At 40.7% G+C, this 14713-nt stretch overlaps 1 protein-coding gene across 2 annotated transcripts; it reads right to left on the bottom strand.

Annotated features, from left to right (window-relative positions):
• Nucleotides 1-3841: 3841 nt before the first annotated feature.
• Nucleotides 3842-13684, bottom strand: LOC133659321 (U1 small nuclear ribonucleoprotein A-like). Of its 2 annotated transcripts, none has more exons than XM_062062070.1 (7): nucleotides 13607-13684; nucleotides 13223-13295; nucleotides 8353-8525; nucleotides 8124-8276; nucleotides 7883-8029; nucleotides 4304-4392; nucleotides 3842-4236 (listed from the first exon to the last, which is right to left on the bottom strand). In XM_062062070.1, the coding sequence occupies exons 2-7, from the start codon at nucleotides 13293-13295 to the stop codon at nucleotides 4077-4079; spliced, it is 795 nt and encodes a 264-aa protein (XP_061918054.1). In that variant the 5' UTR covers nucleotides 13607-13684; the 3' UTR covers nucleotides 3842-4076. The 2 variants fall into 2 exon arrangements, with proteins under 2 accessions (XP_061918054.1, XP_061918055.1); XM_062062071.1 differs by lacking the exon at nucleotides 13607-13684 and adding an exon at nucleotides 13391-13566.
• Nucleotides 13685-14713: the final 1029 nt, after the last annotated feature.

The raw sequence follows: 14713 nt of genomic DNA, 5'->3' as shown, positions 1-14713 counted from the left end.
GATACAGCCTTATTCTCAAATGAAATAAATTCATGTTTGTCCTCAAATTCTACAGACAATACCTCATGAGTGTGCCAAGTTTTTTATTTTGCCAATTTATTTATTTTTAAAAAAAGAAGAAAAGCCAAACGTAGGGACTGTACATATTCACAGCATTTAATCAATATTTTGTTGATGCACATTTGACAGCAATTACAGGGTCAAGTCTTTTTCAATACGATGCCACAAGCTTGGCACACTTATCTTTAAGCAGTTTCGTCCATTCCTCTTTGCGACACCGAGAAATGTTGATTTTAATCCAGGATGTCTCTGTACATTGCTGCATTAATCTTTCCCTCTATCCTGGCTAATCTCCCAGTTCCTGCTACTGAAAAACATCCCCACATCATGATGCTGCCACCACCATGCTTTACTGCAGGGATGGCATTGGCCTGGTGATGAGTGGTGCCAGGTTTCCTCCAAGCATTATGTCTGGCATTCATGCCAAAGAGTTCAATCTTTGTCTCATCAGACCAGATAATTATGTTTCTCACGGTCTGAGAAGCTTTTTACCCAGAAATAGCTTCTGTCTGGCCACCCTACCATACAGGCCTGATTGGTGGATTGCTGCAGAGATGGTTGTCCTTCAGGAAGGTTCTCTTCCCTCCACAGAGGAATGTTGTAGCTCTTACAGAGTGACCATCAGGTTCTTGGTCACCTGACTAGACTAAGATGAATGCAGCAATGTACAGAGACATCCTGGATGAAAACCAACACTTTTCATCCAACCTGATGGGAGTTTAAGAGGTGCTGCAAAGAGGAATGAGGCAAACTGTCCAAAGATAGGTTTGCCATCTTATTGAAAGACTTGAGGCTATAATTTCTGCCAAAGCTGCATCAACAAAATATTGAGCAAAGACTGAATACTTACGTACAATGGATTGTTTTTTTTTTTTTAAGTTTCTCAATTCTAAGAAATTTGCTAATTTTCGGGGTTGTGTAGGGTGCTGGAGCCTATCCCAGCTGCACTCAGGCAGGGCACACCCCGGACATGTCGCCACCTCATCACAGGGCCAACACAAAAACAAGAAATTCACATTGTCATTATAGGGCACAAGTGTCACACTTCTGGCCCGAAACATAATTTTATCTGGCCCGCTAACACCTGGAAATTATGTTTCAATAAAGTACTTCCTATTTTCTCACTAAATGTAATTTTTTTTTTTTCCATTTTGATAGAAAAAATATGTGTACTGCTTGAAATTGCATGCCTTTTAAACTTGAATAGTATCCAATATTGCAACAAATATTACAGTATATTATCAAACTTTCTTGTTTTTGTGTAAATAAAGTAAAATACTTAACATTACAGCAAACTACCCATCAAATTAATAAAAATGGCAATACATTTTACGTTGTGTATTCGGTGTATTACTGTAAATGGAAAGACGTTACATTTGTTTTTTACGGTAGAAAAACTGGCAGCTAAGTTGCCAGAATAAAAAAAGGAACTTGTACTGTTTTCCCATGAATAATATCATGTTGTAAAAACCAACGTCAATTTAAAAGTAAAATTGTGGCAACTAAGCTGCCAGCTTTTTCTGTAACCCCCCCCCCCCCCACACACACACACACACACACACAAAAAAATAACCAGTGGTACTGTGGTTTTTCCATTGACGTAAAATGTTGTAAAAATAAATAAATAATAAAAAATATTTTACATTAACATTGTGTAAATGTCAAGTTTTTGTAGGATGTTGTAGGACTTCGGACACCTATTTACATTGTTGAAAAATAATATAGGACCTTTAATTTAAATTGGGTTATGTCAAAGTGCAGTGATTTTAACAGGTAACTCTTGTGCAAGCATGATTTTGTTTCCACCTGCACCAGTATTTTCCAAGATGTTGAGGGGAAAAAAGACCAACACAATTGTATCACGAAGGAAGCAGACTGACAAGCGATACAGTCTGGCTGGGTACAAAATCTATAGGAAGATCTCACTCTCTTTTATTTCACTGAGGAATGACGTAAACATCTCCCACATACAAAACAACAGATAAGTTGCCTTTTCAGTCCCTGCAACTGGAAGAATACTGTTGGCTAGTTGGAAGGCACTAGGCATGGTGCCAGGAGCATGCAGCGCACACACACACACGCGCACGGCGCCCTGGTGGCTAAGGTCAGTGCTTTCTCAAGGCAAAATAAGGGAGTGTGGAAAGGCTTGGGAAAGTGCTGGAATAATGTGCATTTTGGCCGAACACTGTAGTCCGACCTAAAGACAATAACGTAATTTAAGTCCACAACAGGGGGTGCCCTGTGAGTGTGTACAATGAACAAACTGAGTACAAATTAAGATTTTCAGGCCGAATTCACACATCCCACAACACTGCACTCATGAATACACTGAAGTCTTTGCAGCACATAATTACTCTGCAAAGCTACTGTGCAATATGACGGTTGGAGAGGGCCCTTTGGTGATGGGGCGCACAACAGGAATTGGGCCTTTACTAATTGGTGGACTACTGTGAGCCCAAGTGGTCGTTAAACTTCATTTTAGGGCCTGTCGTTTATATGGGGAGATCCAACAAAAGCAGTTTTGGTGCACTAATGTAGTAGCTGGGCATGTATGGTATAGACCAGGGGTGACCCCACTTTTCCTGCAGGCGAGCTACTTTTCAATTGACCAAGACGAGGGGATCTACCTCATTCATATATATCATTTATATTTATTTATTTATGAAAGATTGGTTTTTGTTAACAAGTTAAATGTATTTAATGATAATACAAGCTTGTTTAACATTCCTTTCTTTCATGAAGACAAGAATATAAGTTGGTATGATTGTGATGACTTGCATAGATTGGAATCAGACAGTAGTGATGATAACGTCCACATTTTCAAATAAATGATAAATGGGTTATACTTGTATAGCGCTTTTCTACCTTCAAGGTACTCAAAGCGCTTTGACAGTATTTCCACATTTACCCATTCACACACACATTCACACACTGATGGCGGGAGCTGCCATGCAAGGCGCTAACCAGCAGCCATCAGAGGCAAAGGGTGAAGTGTCTTGCCCACGGACACAACGGACGTGACTAGGAAGGTAGAAGGTGGGAATTGAACCCCAGTAACCAGCAACACTCCGATTGCTGGTACAGCCACTCTACCAACTTCGCCACGCCGTCCCTGAAAAAGTCCTCCTTTCTGTCCAATACCACATGAAAGTGCTTGCTTTTTGCCATCTTATTTGTCCAGCTTTCATACTCCTTTATATACACTTTACAAGAAATACATTGGCGGCAAACTCTGTAGCTTGCTAGCTTGTGCACGCTAGCTTTCTGAGACTCCTATTTTGTTATCGCAGGCAGGATGAAGCAGGGCTTTTATTGTGAAGACAGGAACTGTGCGATCGGTCTTTAGAGTTTTGACGGCAGGTACAGCGCAAGAGTCTGTTGAAATACAAAGTGTTTCTCGCCTTCCTGTCGGTCATTTTTTGTTAATGATGAATGTCAATCAAGTGACCAAAGTGACGTCTTGGTGAAAGTTGATGATCGCAAATTTTTAGGTCTATTTTTTTTAATGCCTGGCTGGCGATCGACTGACACACCCTCCACCATCCACCGGCAGCTCGCGATCGACGTAATGGGCACCCCTGGCATAGACTCTAAAATGTACCCATTCATTAAATAATTCATTTGAGTCAAAGGGTGGGCATGAACCAATTTTGGTCTTAGCTGCATATACTCACCTTCACTGGCAGACTGACTGCACATTTTTGCAATATAGTCCAATGGCGCCCTCTGCTGAGCTTAACAATCCTCAAATATGAACAAATTAGTCATGGGCAGCACATCATCTCTGATAACGTTTTAATTTCAACATAAACAGCTCCAGGTACAATGTCTGATGGACCAGACGCTGGGTGCAATGCTTTAATACGAACACAGCTAAACTGGTGAACTTTAAAAATAGTAGTAGTAATAATAATCCTAAAAAAAAAAGAGAGAACTTGATACATATATATATAAAAAATGTCACTAAATCTCAGACCTGTGTGAGAGCGATGAAGAGGCAGGTTTCGTCCCACCTGTTATTTCTTGGCAAACGAGATCTTCATAGCATTGCTTTGTGTGATCTTAAAGCCCTGCAGTGAGTCACGTGCGGCACCTGCCTGGACTTCATTGTCAAATTCCACAAACGCGATGTCGTGGCGACCAGGAACCAGACGCACTTCTTTGAATCCTGGAAATCTGGACAAATGACACAGTTAGTATTTGTACGATAGTTACAAACATACGTGGAGGAGTTTGTACTGACTGGTTGAAGAGCATGGACAGCATGAGTTCGTTGGTCTCCTCGGGCAAGTTGGTCAGGAAGAGGATGTGATTGGGAGGATTTTCCGAAACCTGAAGCACAAATGCATTGTTAAAAAGTAAAAAAAATTAAAAAGAGCAGGCACTCAATGATCAAAGGATAAATGTCAGCTTGGCCTTGGATAAACTGTGATTCAGCTTCTTTTGACAGCAAACTAGTTAAGATTGAATTCACAGTGTCTTATTTTTTAATTATGTGTGTGTTTGTGTATATGGATGCGCGTGTATGTGTGCCTGTGTGTGTATGTATGTATGTACAGTGGGGCAAAAAATATAAAGTATTTAGTCAAAATATTTAGTCCCCAAGGAATTGGGGGTTAAATCACCAAAAAAGATTCCCGGGCACGGCCACCGCTGCTGCTCACTGCTCCCCTCACCTCCCAGGGGGTGATCAAGGTTGATAGGTCCAATGCAGAAACTAATTACACCACACCTAGTGTGTGTGTGTGTGACAATCATGGGTACTTTAACTTTAACTGTGCAAGTTCTCCCAGTCAAAAAGATGAGAGGCCTGCAATTTTCATCATAGGTACACTTCAACTATGAGAAACAGATTGGGGGGGGAAAATGCAGAAAATCACATTGTATGATTTCTTTAACAATCTATTTGCAAATGATGGTGGAAAATAAGTATTTGTTCAATAACAAAAGTTAATCTCAATACTTTGTTATATACCCTTTGTTGGCAATGACAGTAGTCAAATGTTTTCTGCAAGTCGTCACAAGGTTTTCACACACTGTTGCTGGTACTTTGACCCATTCCTCCATGCAGATCTCCTCTCGAGCAGTGATGTTTTGGGGCTGTCGCTGGACAACAAAGACTTTCAACTCCCTCCAAAGACTTTCTAAGGGGTTGAGATCTGGAGACTGGCGAGGCCACTCCAGGACCTTGAAATACTTCTTACGAAGCCACTCCTTCGTTGCCCGGGTGGTGTGTTTGGAATCATTGTCATGCAGAAAGACCTAGCCATGTTTCATCTTCAATGTCTTTGCTGATGGAAGGTTTTGACTCAAAATCTCACGATACATGGCCCCATTCATTCTTTCCTTTACACGGATCAGTCGTCCTGGTCCCTTTGCAGAAATACAGCCCCAAAACATGATGTTTCCACCCCCATGCTTCACAGTAGGTATGGTGTTCTTTGGATGCAAATCAGCATTCCTTCTCTTCCAAACACAACAAGTAGACTTTTTACCAAAAAGTTATATTTTGGTTTCATCTGACCATATGCCATTCTCCCAATACTCTTCTGCATCATCCAAATGCTCTCTAGCAAACTTCAGACGGGCCTGGACATGTACTGGCTTAAGCAGGTGGCCACGTCTGGCACTGCAGGATTTGAGTCCCTGGCAGCGTAGTGTTACTGATGTTACTTTGGTCCCAGCTCTCTGCAGGTCATTCACTAGGTGCCCCTGTGTGATTCTGGGATTTTTGCTCACCGTTCTTGTGATCATTTTGACCCACGGGGTGAGTGAGATCTTGCGTGGAGCCCCAGATCGAAGGAGATTATCAGTGGTCTTGTATGTCTTCCATTTTCTAATACTTGCTCCCACAGTTGATTTCTTCACACCAAGCTGCTTACCTATTGCAGATTTAGTCTTCACAGCCTGGTGCAGGTCCACAATTTTGACAGCTCTTTGGTCTTGGCCTTAGTGGAGTTTGGAGTGTGAGTGTTTGAGGTTGTGGACAGGTGTCTTTTATACTGATAACGAGGCCAAACAGGTGCCATTAATACAGGTAACGAGTGGAGGACAGAGGAGCCTCTTAAAGAAGAAGTTACAGGTCTGTGAAAGCCAGAAATCTTGCTTGTTTGTAGGTAACCAAATACTTATTTTACAGAGGAATTTACCAGTTAATTAAAAACCCGACAATGTGATTTACTGGATTATTTTCCCCCATTCTGTTTCTCATAGTTGAAGTGTACATATGATGAAAATTACAGGCCTCTCATCTTTTCAAGTGGGAGAACTTAAAAGTTAAAGTACCAATGATTGTGCATTGCTGATCGCTGCTGAGGTGCCATGGTATGCCGGCTGTGGGCGCGGGGCTGGGCCCTTATGGCTTTTTACCGGTTGATATGCCTGGTGGGTGGTGGGCGGGGGGGGCCTGGATGCGGGATGGGTTTGTTGGCGACCAGGCTTTTTTTTCTTCTTTTTTTTTTTGAAAGAGTGGATGTCAGTGGGATCTACTGGCATGCTTGGGGGCAGTCGGACTGGTGGTGGATCGGCTTGGGTGCCTGCTGCGCGCTGAGTGGCAGGTCAATTGCTCATTTACCCAGGGTGGCTGCGTACTGTTCGCCTCTCGGTGGCAGTCCCCGGTGCGGTCTGTGGCTGTGGCGCTCAGTGCAATGACTGCAAATTGTTTGTTGCTTTTTGTATATGTGCACGTGCTTCCTGTTCATACATGAAGACGTATGCGCAGGATACACCAATTTTCTTTGAGCCAGCAGTAAGTAAGGGATAAGACGTAATTGTGAAAAATATAGACTACTTTAAAGCAAATTTGTTCTGTTAAACCACTTATGGCAACATAGGCTAGCCAACGGAGTTCTTGTTATATTTGTTGCTTTGAAAAATGTAACTGTGAGGAAGTTGCAAACAGCCCCTTTAGATTTCTTACCGGTACTTGGTAAAAGTGCTTAGTTCTATAAGCTATTGCCAAAGTATTGGAGTCAAAATTCAATTGGATCAGAAGCCGAAAAATGTTGATCGGGACATCCCTAGTCTTGATGATACACCACACTTCGAAAAACTCAAACTGGTGATACTGCTTATTTACTGGATAAGAATGCTAGCATGCTAACTGTTGGCTAGCTTAAATGGTAACATGAATAGTGGAGACATGAACATATTTTCCCATTACAAAACTTAAACTTGTATACACTCATTGATGTCTGAGCAACTAAGCTATTTCAGTTTGCACATTGACCCTGTGAGATCTTAGAACAGGTGATCAATCTACACTCCAAAGCATATGACACAATGGTGTCTACAACAGGAAGTGAACCCACGTGACACCACAAACTGGACGTGCACCCCTTGTTTTCCTTGATATTAATTTAAAAGGACTTTAAAACTTTTACAAAGTAAAACAGAAGCATATATATATATATATATATATATATATATATATATATATATATATATATATATATATATATATATATATATATATATAAATATTAAAACACACAAATTAAAATATCATGGCTCTTAAAAAGCCAGAGCAATATTTAATGTTTAATCTGCCAAGGTAAGCATATTGCGTGTCTATTTATTATTGCTATAATATATATATATATATATTTATTTATTTTTAAACTTAGTGTGTGTATAAGCGCATTCAACATAAATGCGACAATTTTGGTCACAACAACTGTGATGTGAAAATGTTCATATTGTTACATCCCTGGCTAGGTCACAACAGTAACCAATTTACACGAATTGACAGATTTGCAACTTTCGTTTTAAGAAACAGTGCAGACATCCTAAGAGAAAAATGTGCTCTCAATGACAACAATACCTGTTGGTGCATCTGGCCAGGCATCATCTGACCAGGAGCCATGGAACCTGGGGGCATCCCTGGGGGTGGCATCATGCCCGGTGGAGGCATGTAGGGTGGCTGTCCTGGCATGTGCATCATACGGGCCTGGTTCATTTGAGGCATTCCCTTATAAAAAAAAGAAGTAATGGCGGCTCATAATTGAGTAATAAACCTGCAACGCTCAAATTTGACTCAATATACATGAGCGTGTTCCACTTACAGGAACGCCTCCAGCCGCGTTGGCAGCAGCCTTCTTGTTACCACTCGACTCGGGTTTAGGAGGCCTCTTCTTCTCCTTTTTGCGATCCCGCTCCACAAAGGTCCCTTTCATTTTGGCAATGATATCTGAATCCTGATTGGAATACTGGATGCGCTGTAGGGTGAGTTGAATGATTGACAACATATTCACAGGCGGTACAGGACACGTCAAAGTCTAGTGACGAACATACCATAGGTTTATCATAGAAAGGGAATCCCTGCATGGAACGCAGAGCATTGGAGGCACTGGTAACCTCTTTAAAGATCACAAAAGCCTGACCCTTCATTTTAAAGGTCCGTGCCACCAGGATATCCAAAATTTGTCCAAATTGTGAGAAGATGGCATACAAGGACTTCTTCAGTTCTGTAAAAAGAAACATGTACACATTAGAATAACATTTGACCTCACAATCACAGGATTTGGTCATAATATAGAGCAGTAATTCTCAAACTGTACCAATCAGAGCAGTCTATAGAAAATAAGGACAACTTGGTTTCAGACGATCTCCTAAATGATTGGTCAAAAGTCTGTCACATGACTACATGGCACCATGTTGTGCCACAAAGCGACACTGAACTTTCTCATTAGACTTTAATTTTTAAGAGTTTCTTGCTGCGTAAACATGCCCTGTTGTGCGGCATGGGATTGGTCCACTTGACAAAAATGCAGGAAACATTTGCATTGCATCGAAGAAAATTATGGAAAATAGTGTAAAGGTTTGCCAGGAAGGCTAGATAGAGTGCCAATGAATGACAATATCTTGTGTGAGGGTAAGCAAACATACATACTGCACACGTGTGAAATGTGGTATATCTCACTCAGTAACAGTAAATTATTAAACCTTACTTCAGAATTGCAACTTTTCTGCATGTGTTACCAATATTCCAAACTAATCAATATTGCAGTAAAAAGCAACATTAGTTAAATATTCAAGTATGATGACGACGAAATCTGGAAGCCATGCAGGCTCGCAACAACAAAACCTATGAAACATATTTAAAAAAACAAAGGTAAAAGCACAGACAATGTAATCAATTTGTAATCAGTGCAGTGATTACAAACACATTGGAAGCAGCCAGCCCAGTTGACATACTATACACAAGTCACAACTGTTGGTCCAAAGCTAATGAGGATTTGGGGAAAATTAGGGTAAATGTTTTTTTTCTTCGTTCTGTGTACTTCTTACCTTTATTGTGCCGTCAGGGGCGTGTTAGACAGCTTGCTAGTCACTAAACACTGCGTGAACTAGGGCTGGGCGATATGGCCTTTTATTAATATCTCAATATTTTTAGGCCATGTCACGATACACGATATATATCTGGATATTTTGCCTTAGCCTTTAATGAACACTTGATGCATATAATCACAGCAGTATGATGATTCTATGTGTCTACATTAAAACATTCTTCTTCATATTGCATTAATATATGCTCATTTTAAACTTTCATGCAGAGAGGGAAATCACAACTAAGTCAATTTAGCAAAAGTGTATTTATTAAACAGTTATTAAGCAGTGGCACAAACATTCATGTCATTTCAAAACAGAAAGTGCAAGATTGTCAGAGACATTTTAAAACAAGCTATGTGTGCACTTTTGTGCATGATGTCACTCAGGTGACATATCAAAACAACACTAAATTTAAAGGCCTACTGAAATGAATTTTTTTTATTTAAACGGGGATAGCAGATCTATTCTATGTGTCATACTTGATCATTTCGCGATATTGCCATATTTTTGCTGAAAGAATTTAGTATAGAACAACGACGATAAAGATTGCAACTTTTGGTATCTGATAAAAAAAAGGCTTGCCCCTACCGGAAGTAGCGTGACGTAGTCAGTTGAACATATACGCAAAGTTCCCTATTGTTTACAATGATGGCCGCATGAAGTGAGAGAGATTCGGACCGAGAAAGCGACAATTTCCCCATTAATTTGAGCGAGGATGAAAGATTTGTGGATGAGTAAAGTGCAAGTGAATGACTAGTGGGGAGTTGAAGCTATTCAGATAGGGAAGATGCTGTGAGAGCCGGGGGTGACCTGATATTCAGCTGGGAATGACTACAACAGTAAATAAACACAAGACATATATATACTCTATTAGCCACAACACAACCAGGCTTATATTTAACATGCCACAAATTAATCCTGCATAAAAACACCTGCGTGTTTGTTATGCTAGCTCCTAGCTCCTCTGCTAGCTCCTAGCTCCATAGAACACGCCAATACAATTCAAACACCTGATCAACACACACAATCATTCAGCCCAAAAGACGTTCACCTAACCCAAGGTTCATAAAGCTTATATATTTTTTAAAAAGTTACGTACGTGACGCGCACGTACGGTACGGTACGTGTTATGCTAGCTCCTAGCTCCTATGCTAGCTCCTAGCTCCATAGAACACGCCAATACAATTCAAACACCTGATCAACACACACAATCACTCAGCCCAAAAGACCGTTCACCTAACCCAAGGTTCATAAAGCTTATATATTTTTAAAAAGTTATGTACGTGACGCGCACGTACGGTACGGTACGTGTTATGCTAGCTCCTAGCTCCTATGCTAGCTCCTAGCTCCATAGAACACGCCAATACAATTCAAACACCTGATCAACACACACAATCACTCAGCCCAAAAGACCGTTCACCTAAACCAAGGTTCATAAAGCTTATATATTTTAAAAAAGTTACGTACATACGCAAAAAAAAGTTGCGCACATACGGTCAAGCGATCAAATGTTTAGAAGCCAAAGCTGCATACTCACAGTAGCACGTCTGCGTCTTTGTCATCCAAATCAAAGTAATCCTGGTAAGAGTCTGTGTTGTCCCAGTTCTCTACAGGCGTCTGTGTATCGAAGTCAAAAGTCCTCCTGGTTAGAGTCTCTGTTATCCGAGTTCTTCCATCTTGACTGCATCTTTCGGGAATGTAAACAAAGAAGCGCCGGCTGTGTACTGTTGTGGCTGACTACGTTCGAAAAATACGTCCATTTCGCACCGACAACTTTCTTCTTTGCTTGCTCAGCTTCCTTCTTCATAATGCAATGAACATGATTGAAACAGATTCACGAACACAGATGTCCAGAATACTGTGGAATTATGAAATGAAAACAGAGCTTTTTCGTATTGGCTTCAATGTGGAAGGCATACCCGTGTTCGCCGGTCTACGTCACGCGCATACGTCATCCTCAGAGGCGTTTCGAACCGGAAGTTTAGCGGCAAATTTAAAATGTCACTTTATAAGTTAACCCGGCCGTATTGGCATGCGTTATAATGTTAAGATTTCATCATTGATATATAAACTATCAGACTGCGTGGTCGGTAGTAGTGGGTTTCAGTAGGCCTTTAAGTACACTTTTTGTACAGAACGCCACTACAATAGTTTAAAATAAATAAAGTGCACTTTTGTGCATGATGTCACACAAGATATTTCAATAAGTGTCAAATAAAAATGAGCTGCATAATAGGAAATCAAATAGTGTATGTCCTTCGCTATGTGGTAGGTTCTTGCGGACGTTATCTCCTTCTGTTGTTGACTATTTGTTTCATACGCTGTTAAACTGGAAATGGTTGCTTGGGCAGCTTGTGGGTGTGGCACCGAACGGAGATAATGACATGCAGAGTTTCAAGTACTCTTCATTTTCTAGCCGGTGACTTTTCAAATGATGCTACATTACTAAAGCTGCTACTTTTTGTAGCAACGCTTTTGCCACATACTTGACATTACGGTTGTCTGTTCAACATCTTCCCGCTTGAAGCCAAACCACCGCCAGACGATGGACCCCCTGCTGTTTTTCTTGGGAATTAATTCTTCTTCCTTCATTTGTTACCAGATTCGCACCTTTACTGTCTCGTATTACCGCTCGCACCACAGCTAACGTTACCCATGCCGCTACTTCTCTGCTCCGCAAGAGCGTATGACGTTGCACGCGCGACAATATGTGACGTATGTAAGAAGGTGCGCTTGTTTTATGTCTCTGTGAGAAGGAGAGATAAGAAAGAGTGAGAAGAGCCTGTAGTGTAATGCCCGCAGCTAAAAGCAACCGCATGAGAACGTATACTCAAATATCACCAAAGTAATTTTCTGTATCGCACAGAGACAAACCCGCGATATATCAAGTATATAGTTAGAACTCTATGTTAAAACAATCTCTACCTCCAACAACCAAAAAGCTGTGAAAACGATGATGCTGTGTTCCAAATTTAAATTATTTACTGAAATTGTGTAAGAATTGTGTAAGGGTGGATGGTGAGATCGACAGGCGGATCGGTGCGGCGTCTTCAGTAATGTGGACGCTGTATCGATCCGTTGTGGAGAAGAAGGAGCTGAGCCGAAAGGCAAAGCTCTCAATTTACCGGTCGATCTACGTTCCCATCCTCACCTATAGTCATGAGCTTTGAGTTATGACCGAAAGGACAAGATCACGGGTATAAGCGGCCGAAATTAGTTTCCTCCGCCGGGTGGCGGGTCTCTCCCTTAGAGATAGGGTGAGAAGCTCTGTCATCTGGTGGGAGCTCAAATTAAAGCAGCTGCTCCTCCACATGGAGAGGAGCCAGATGAGGTGGTTCGGGCATCTGGTCAGGATGCCACCCGAGCGCCTCCCTAGGGAGGTGTTTAGGCCACGTCCGACCGATAGGAGGCCACGGGGAAGACCCAGGACACGTTGGGAAGACTATGTCTCCCGGCTGGCCTGGGAACGCCTCGGGATCCCTCAGGAAGAGCTGGACGAAGTGGATGGGGAGAGGGAAGTCTGAGCTTCCCTGCATAGGCTGCTTCCCCCGCAACCCGACCTCGGATAAGCGGGAGAAGATGGATGGACTGAAGTTGTGTGAGCCTGTGGCTTTACACTTTGTTACATATATATATACATACATACACATATATATATACATATATTTTGCATTTTATTTTAGTTACTTTATTGAGTTACCCCCTGGCGCTGTTTTGTACTGTTTTTGTACGTATTTTGTTTATTATTCCTCAATGGTTTGTAAAGGTTGCAATTTATAAGTAAAGGTTTATATAATTCAAAAAATGAAAGTACTGAAAAGGCGGAACTCACCATCTTTCTTGATTTTCTCGTTCAAGTTGTTGATGTAGATTGTGTGTTTGAGCCGAGCCTCTGTCGTAGTCATCTAAGAGTTTAAAACAAAACAATAAAAGACTTAAATGAACACAAAACAAAATAATAGACTTAAATGAACACAAAGCCACAAAAAAAGGACGTTACCGCCTGGATAAAAAGCTAACCACTAGCATTAGCAACCGCCATTCATTTGAACAGCGTGGAGTCCAACCAGATCACTACGACCACGCTGTCCTTTACAAGTCGTCCTATTTTCAAATGCCATGAAACATTCGAATAAATAAACTAAAATAGTGCGCAACACTCTTCCAAACGAACGTATTGGTTTATATGCGAAGTGAGACTTCAACGAGCACTTACCTTGAACGCGCAACAGTACACAAGAGAAAACGTTCAAGTCTCGCGATATTACACAAAGGAAACGAAACGCATTTCTTGCTCTTCTCGTTGGTGGTTGCAAACAACGTGTGACGGCACTATGCTACCACCCAGAGTCCAGTTTGTGTATTACTCTCATTCGTATTACCTCACTCACCCCACAACACGAAATCAAATTTCTTGGGGTCTTCTTAGTTGAAAAGTTGAAATGGAAAGCTCATATATTGCATGTGAAAAATAAGGTATCTAAAAGCTTATTTGAACAAGGTTAAATAAAGTTTCCCGTATAACACAATGAGAATGTTATATTGCTCAATTATTCTACCTTATTTCAATTATTGTGCAGAAATATGGGGAAATACATATCCCAGCAACATAATGCCTTCATTTCTTTCACAGAAAAGAGTAATTCGTATCATTTTTACAGTAGGATATAGAGACCACACAAATCCACTCTTCATTAGGGCAGGATTATTCAAACTAAAATACATTGTACAAAGTAGAATTGCATACTCTATTAGTGATGTTCAAAGCTAGAAATAAAGTTATTCCGAAGGTCTTACAAAAGTTATTTGTGTTCACGTCTGAAGATGAGAACCACAGAAGGCCGTATGATTTTAAACATCAAAGAGTGCGAACAAATTTGAAACAAATGTGCTTGTCTGTTGCTGCTGTGCAAGCATGGAATTCTCTAAAGAAAGACTTAAAAAGTTGCAAGAATATATTTGAATTTAAAAAGAAGTACAAAAAAAGACAACTGGAATTATATCAAACTGATTTTTGATTTTGATTGGACGTGTCATTGTGAAAATGCTTAAACGAAAATTAAAAAGTATGTTGGAGTTCAGGTGTTGGTGGAGGGAACAGTGATAAAGTCATCTAAAATAATTTGTGTTAAAAAGGGGGGTAGATAAATATAAGAATAGTAGTCTTCCATCTGCTGTTTTCTGAACATGGAAATGTATAAGAAACAAAAAAAAAGTGTCAACTGTACGTGGCTTGTATATACGCATTTTCATGAAAGGAATAAAAAAGAAATGATTAACACGTACTTTAGTTCCAAACGTCTAATGTTAAAATGAACACGAT

The sequence above is a fragment of the Entelurus aequoreus genome, linkage group LG10 (assembly GCF_033978785.1).
Source record: "Entelurus aequoreus isolate RoL-2023_Sb linkage group LG10, RoL_Eaeq_v1.1, whole genome shotgun sequence".
Taxonomy (NCBI): domain Eukaryota; kingdom Metazoa; phylum Chordata; class Actinopteri; order Syngnathiformes; family Syngnathidae; genus Entelurus; species Entelurus aequoreus.
The sequence above is the reverse complement of the archived record's forward strand: the minus strand, read 5'-3'. Positions and strand labels throughout refer to the sequence as shown.

Excerpts from the sequence above, each read along its gene's own strand:
- LOC133659321 (XM_062062070.1), bottom strand. The coding sequence starts at position 13,295 with ATGACTACGACAGAGGCTCGGCTCAAACACACAATCTACATCAACAAC. Across the intron at positions 8,277-8,352 it reads CTTTCTATGATAAACCTATG|CGCATCCAGTATTCCAATCA; the intron begins GTATGTTCGTCA and ends CTCACCCTACAG. Across the intron at positions 4,237-4,303 it reads CTGTCCATGCTCTTCAACCA|ATTTCCAGGATTCAAAGAAG; the intron begins GTCAGTACAAAC and ends TCATTTGTCCAG.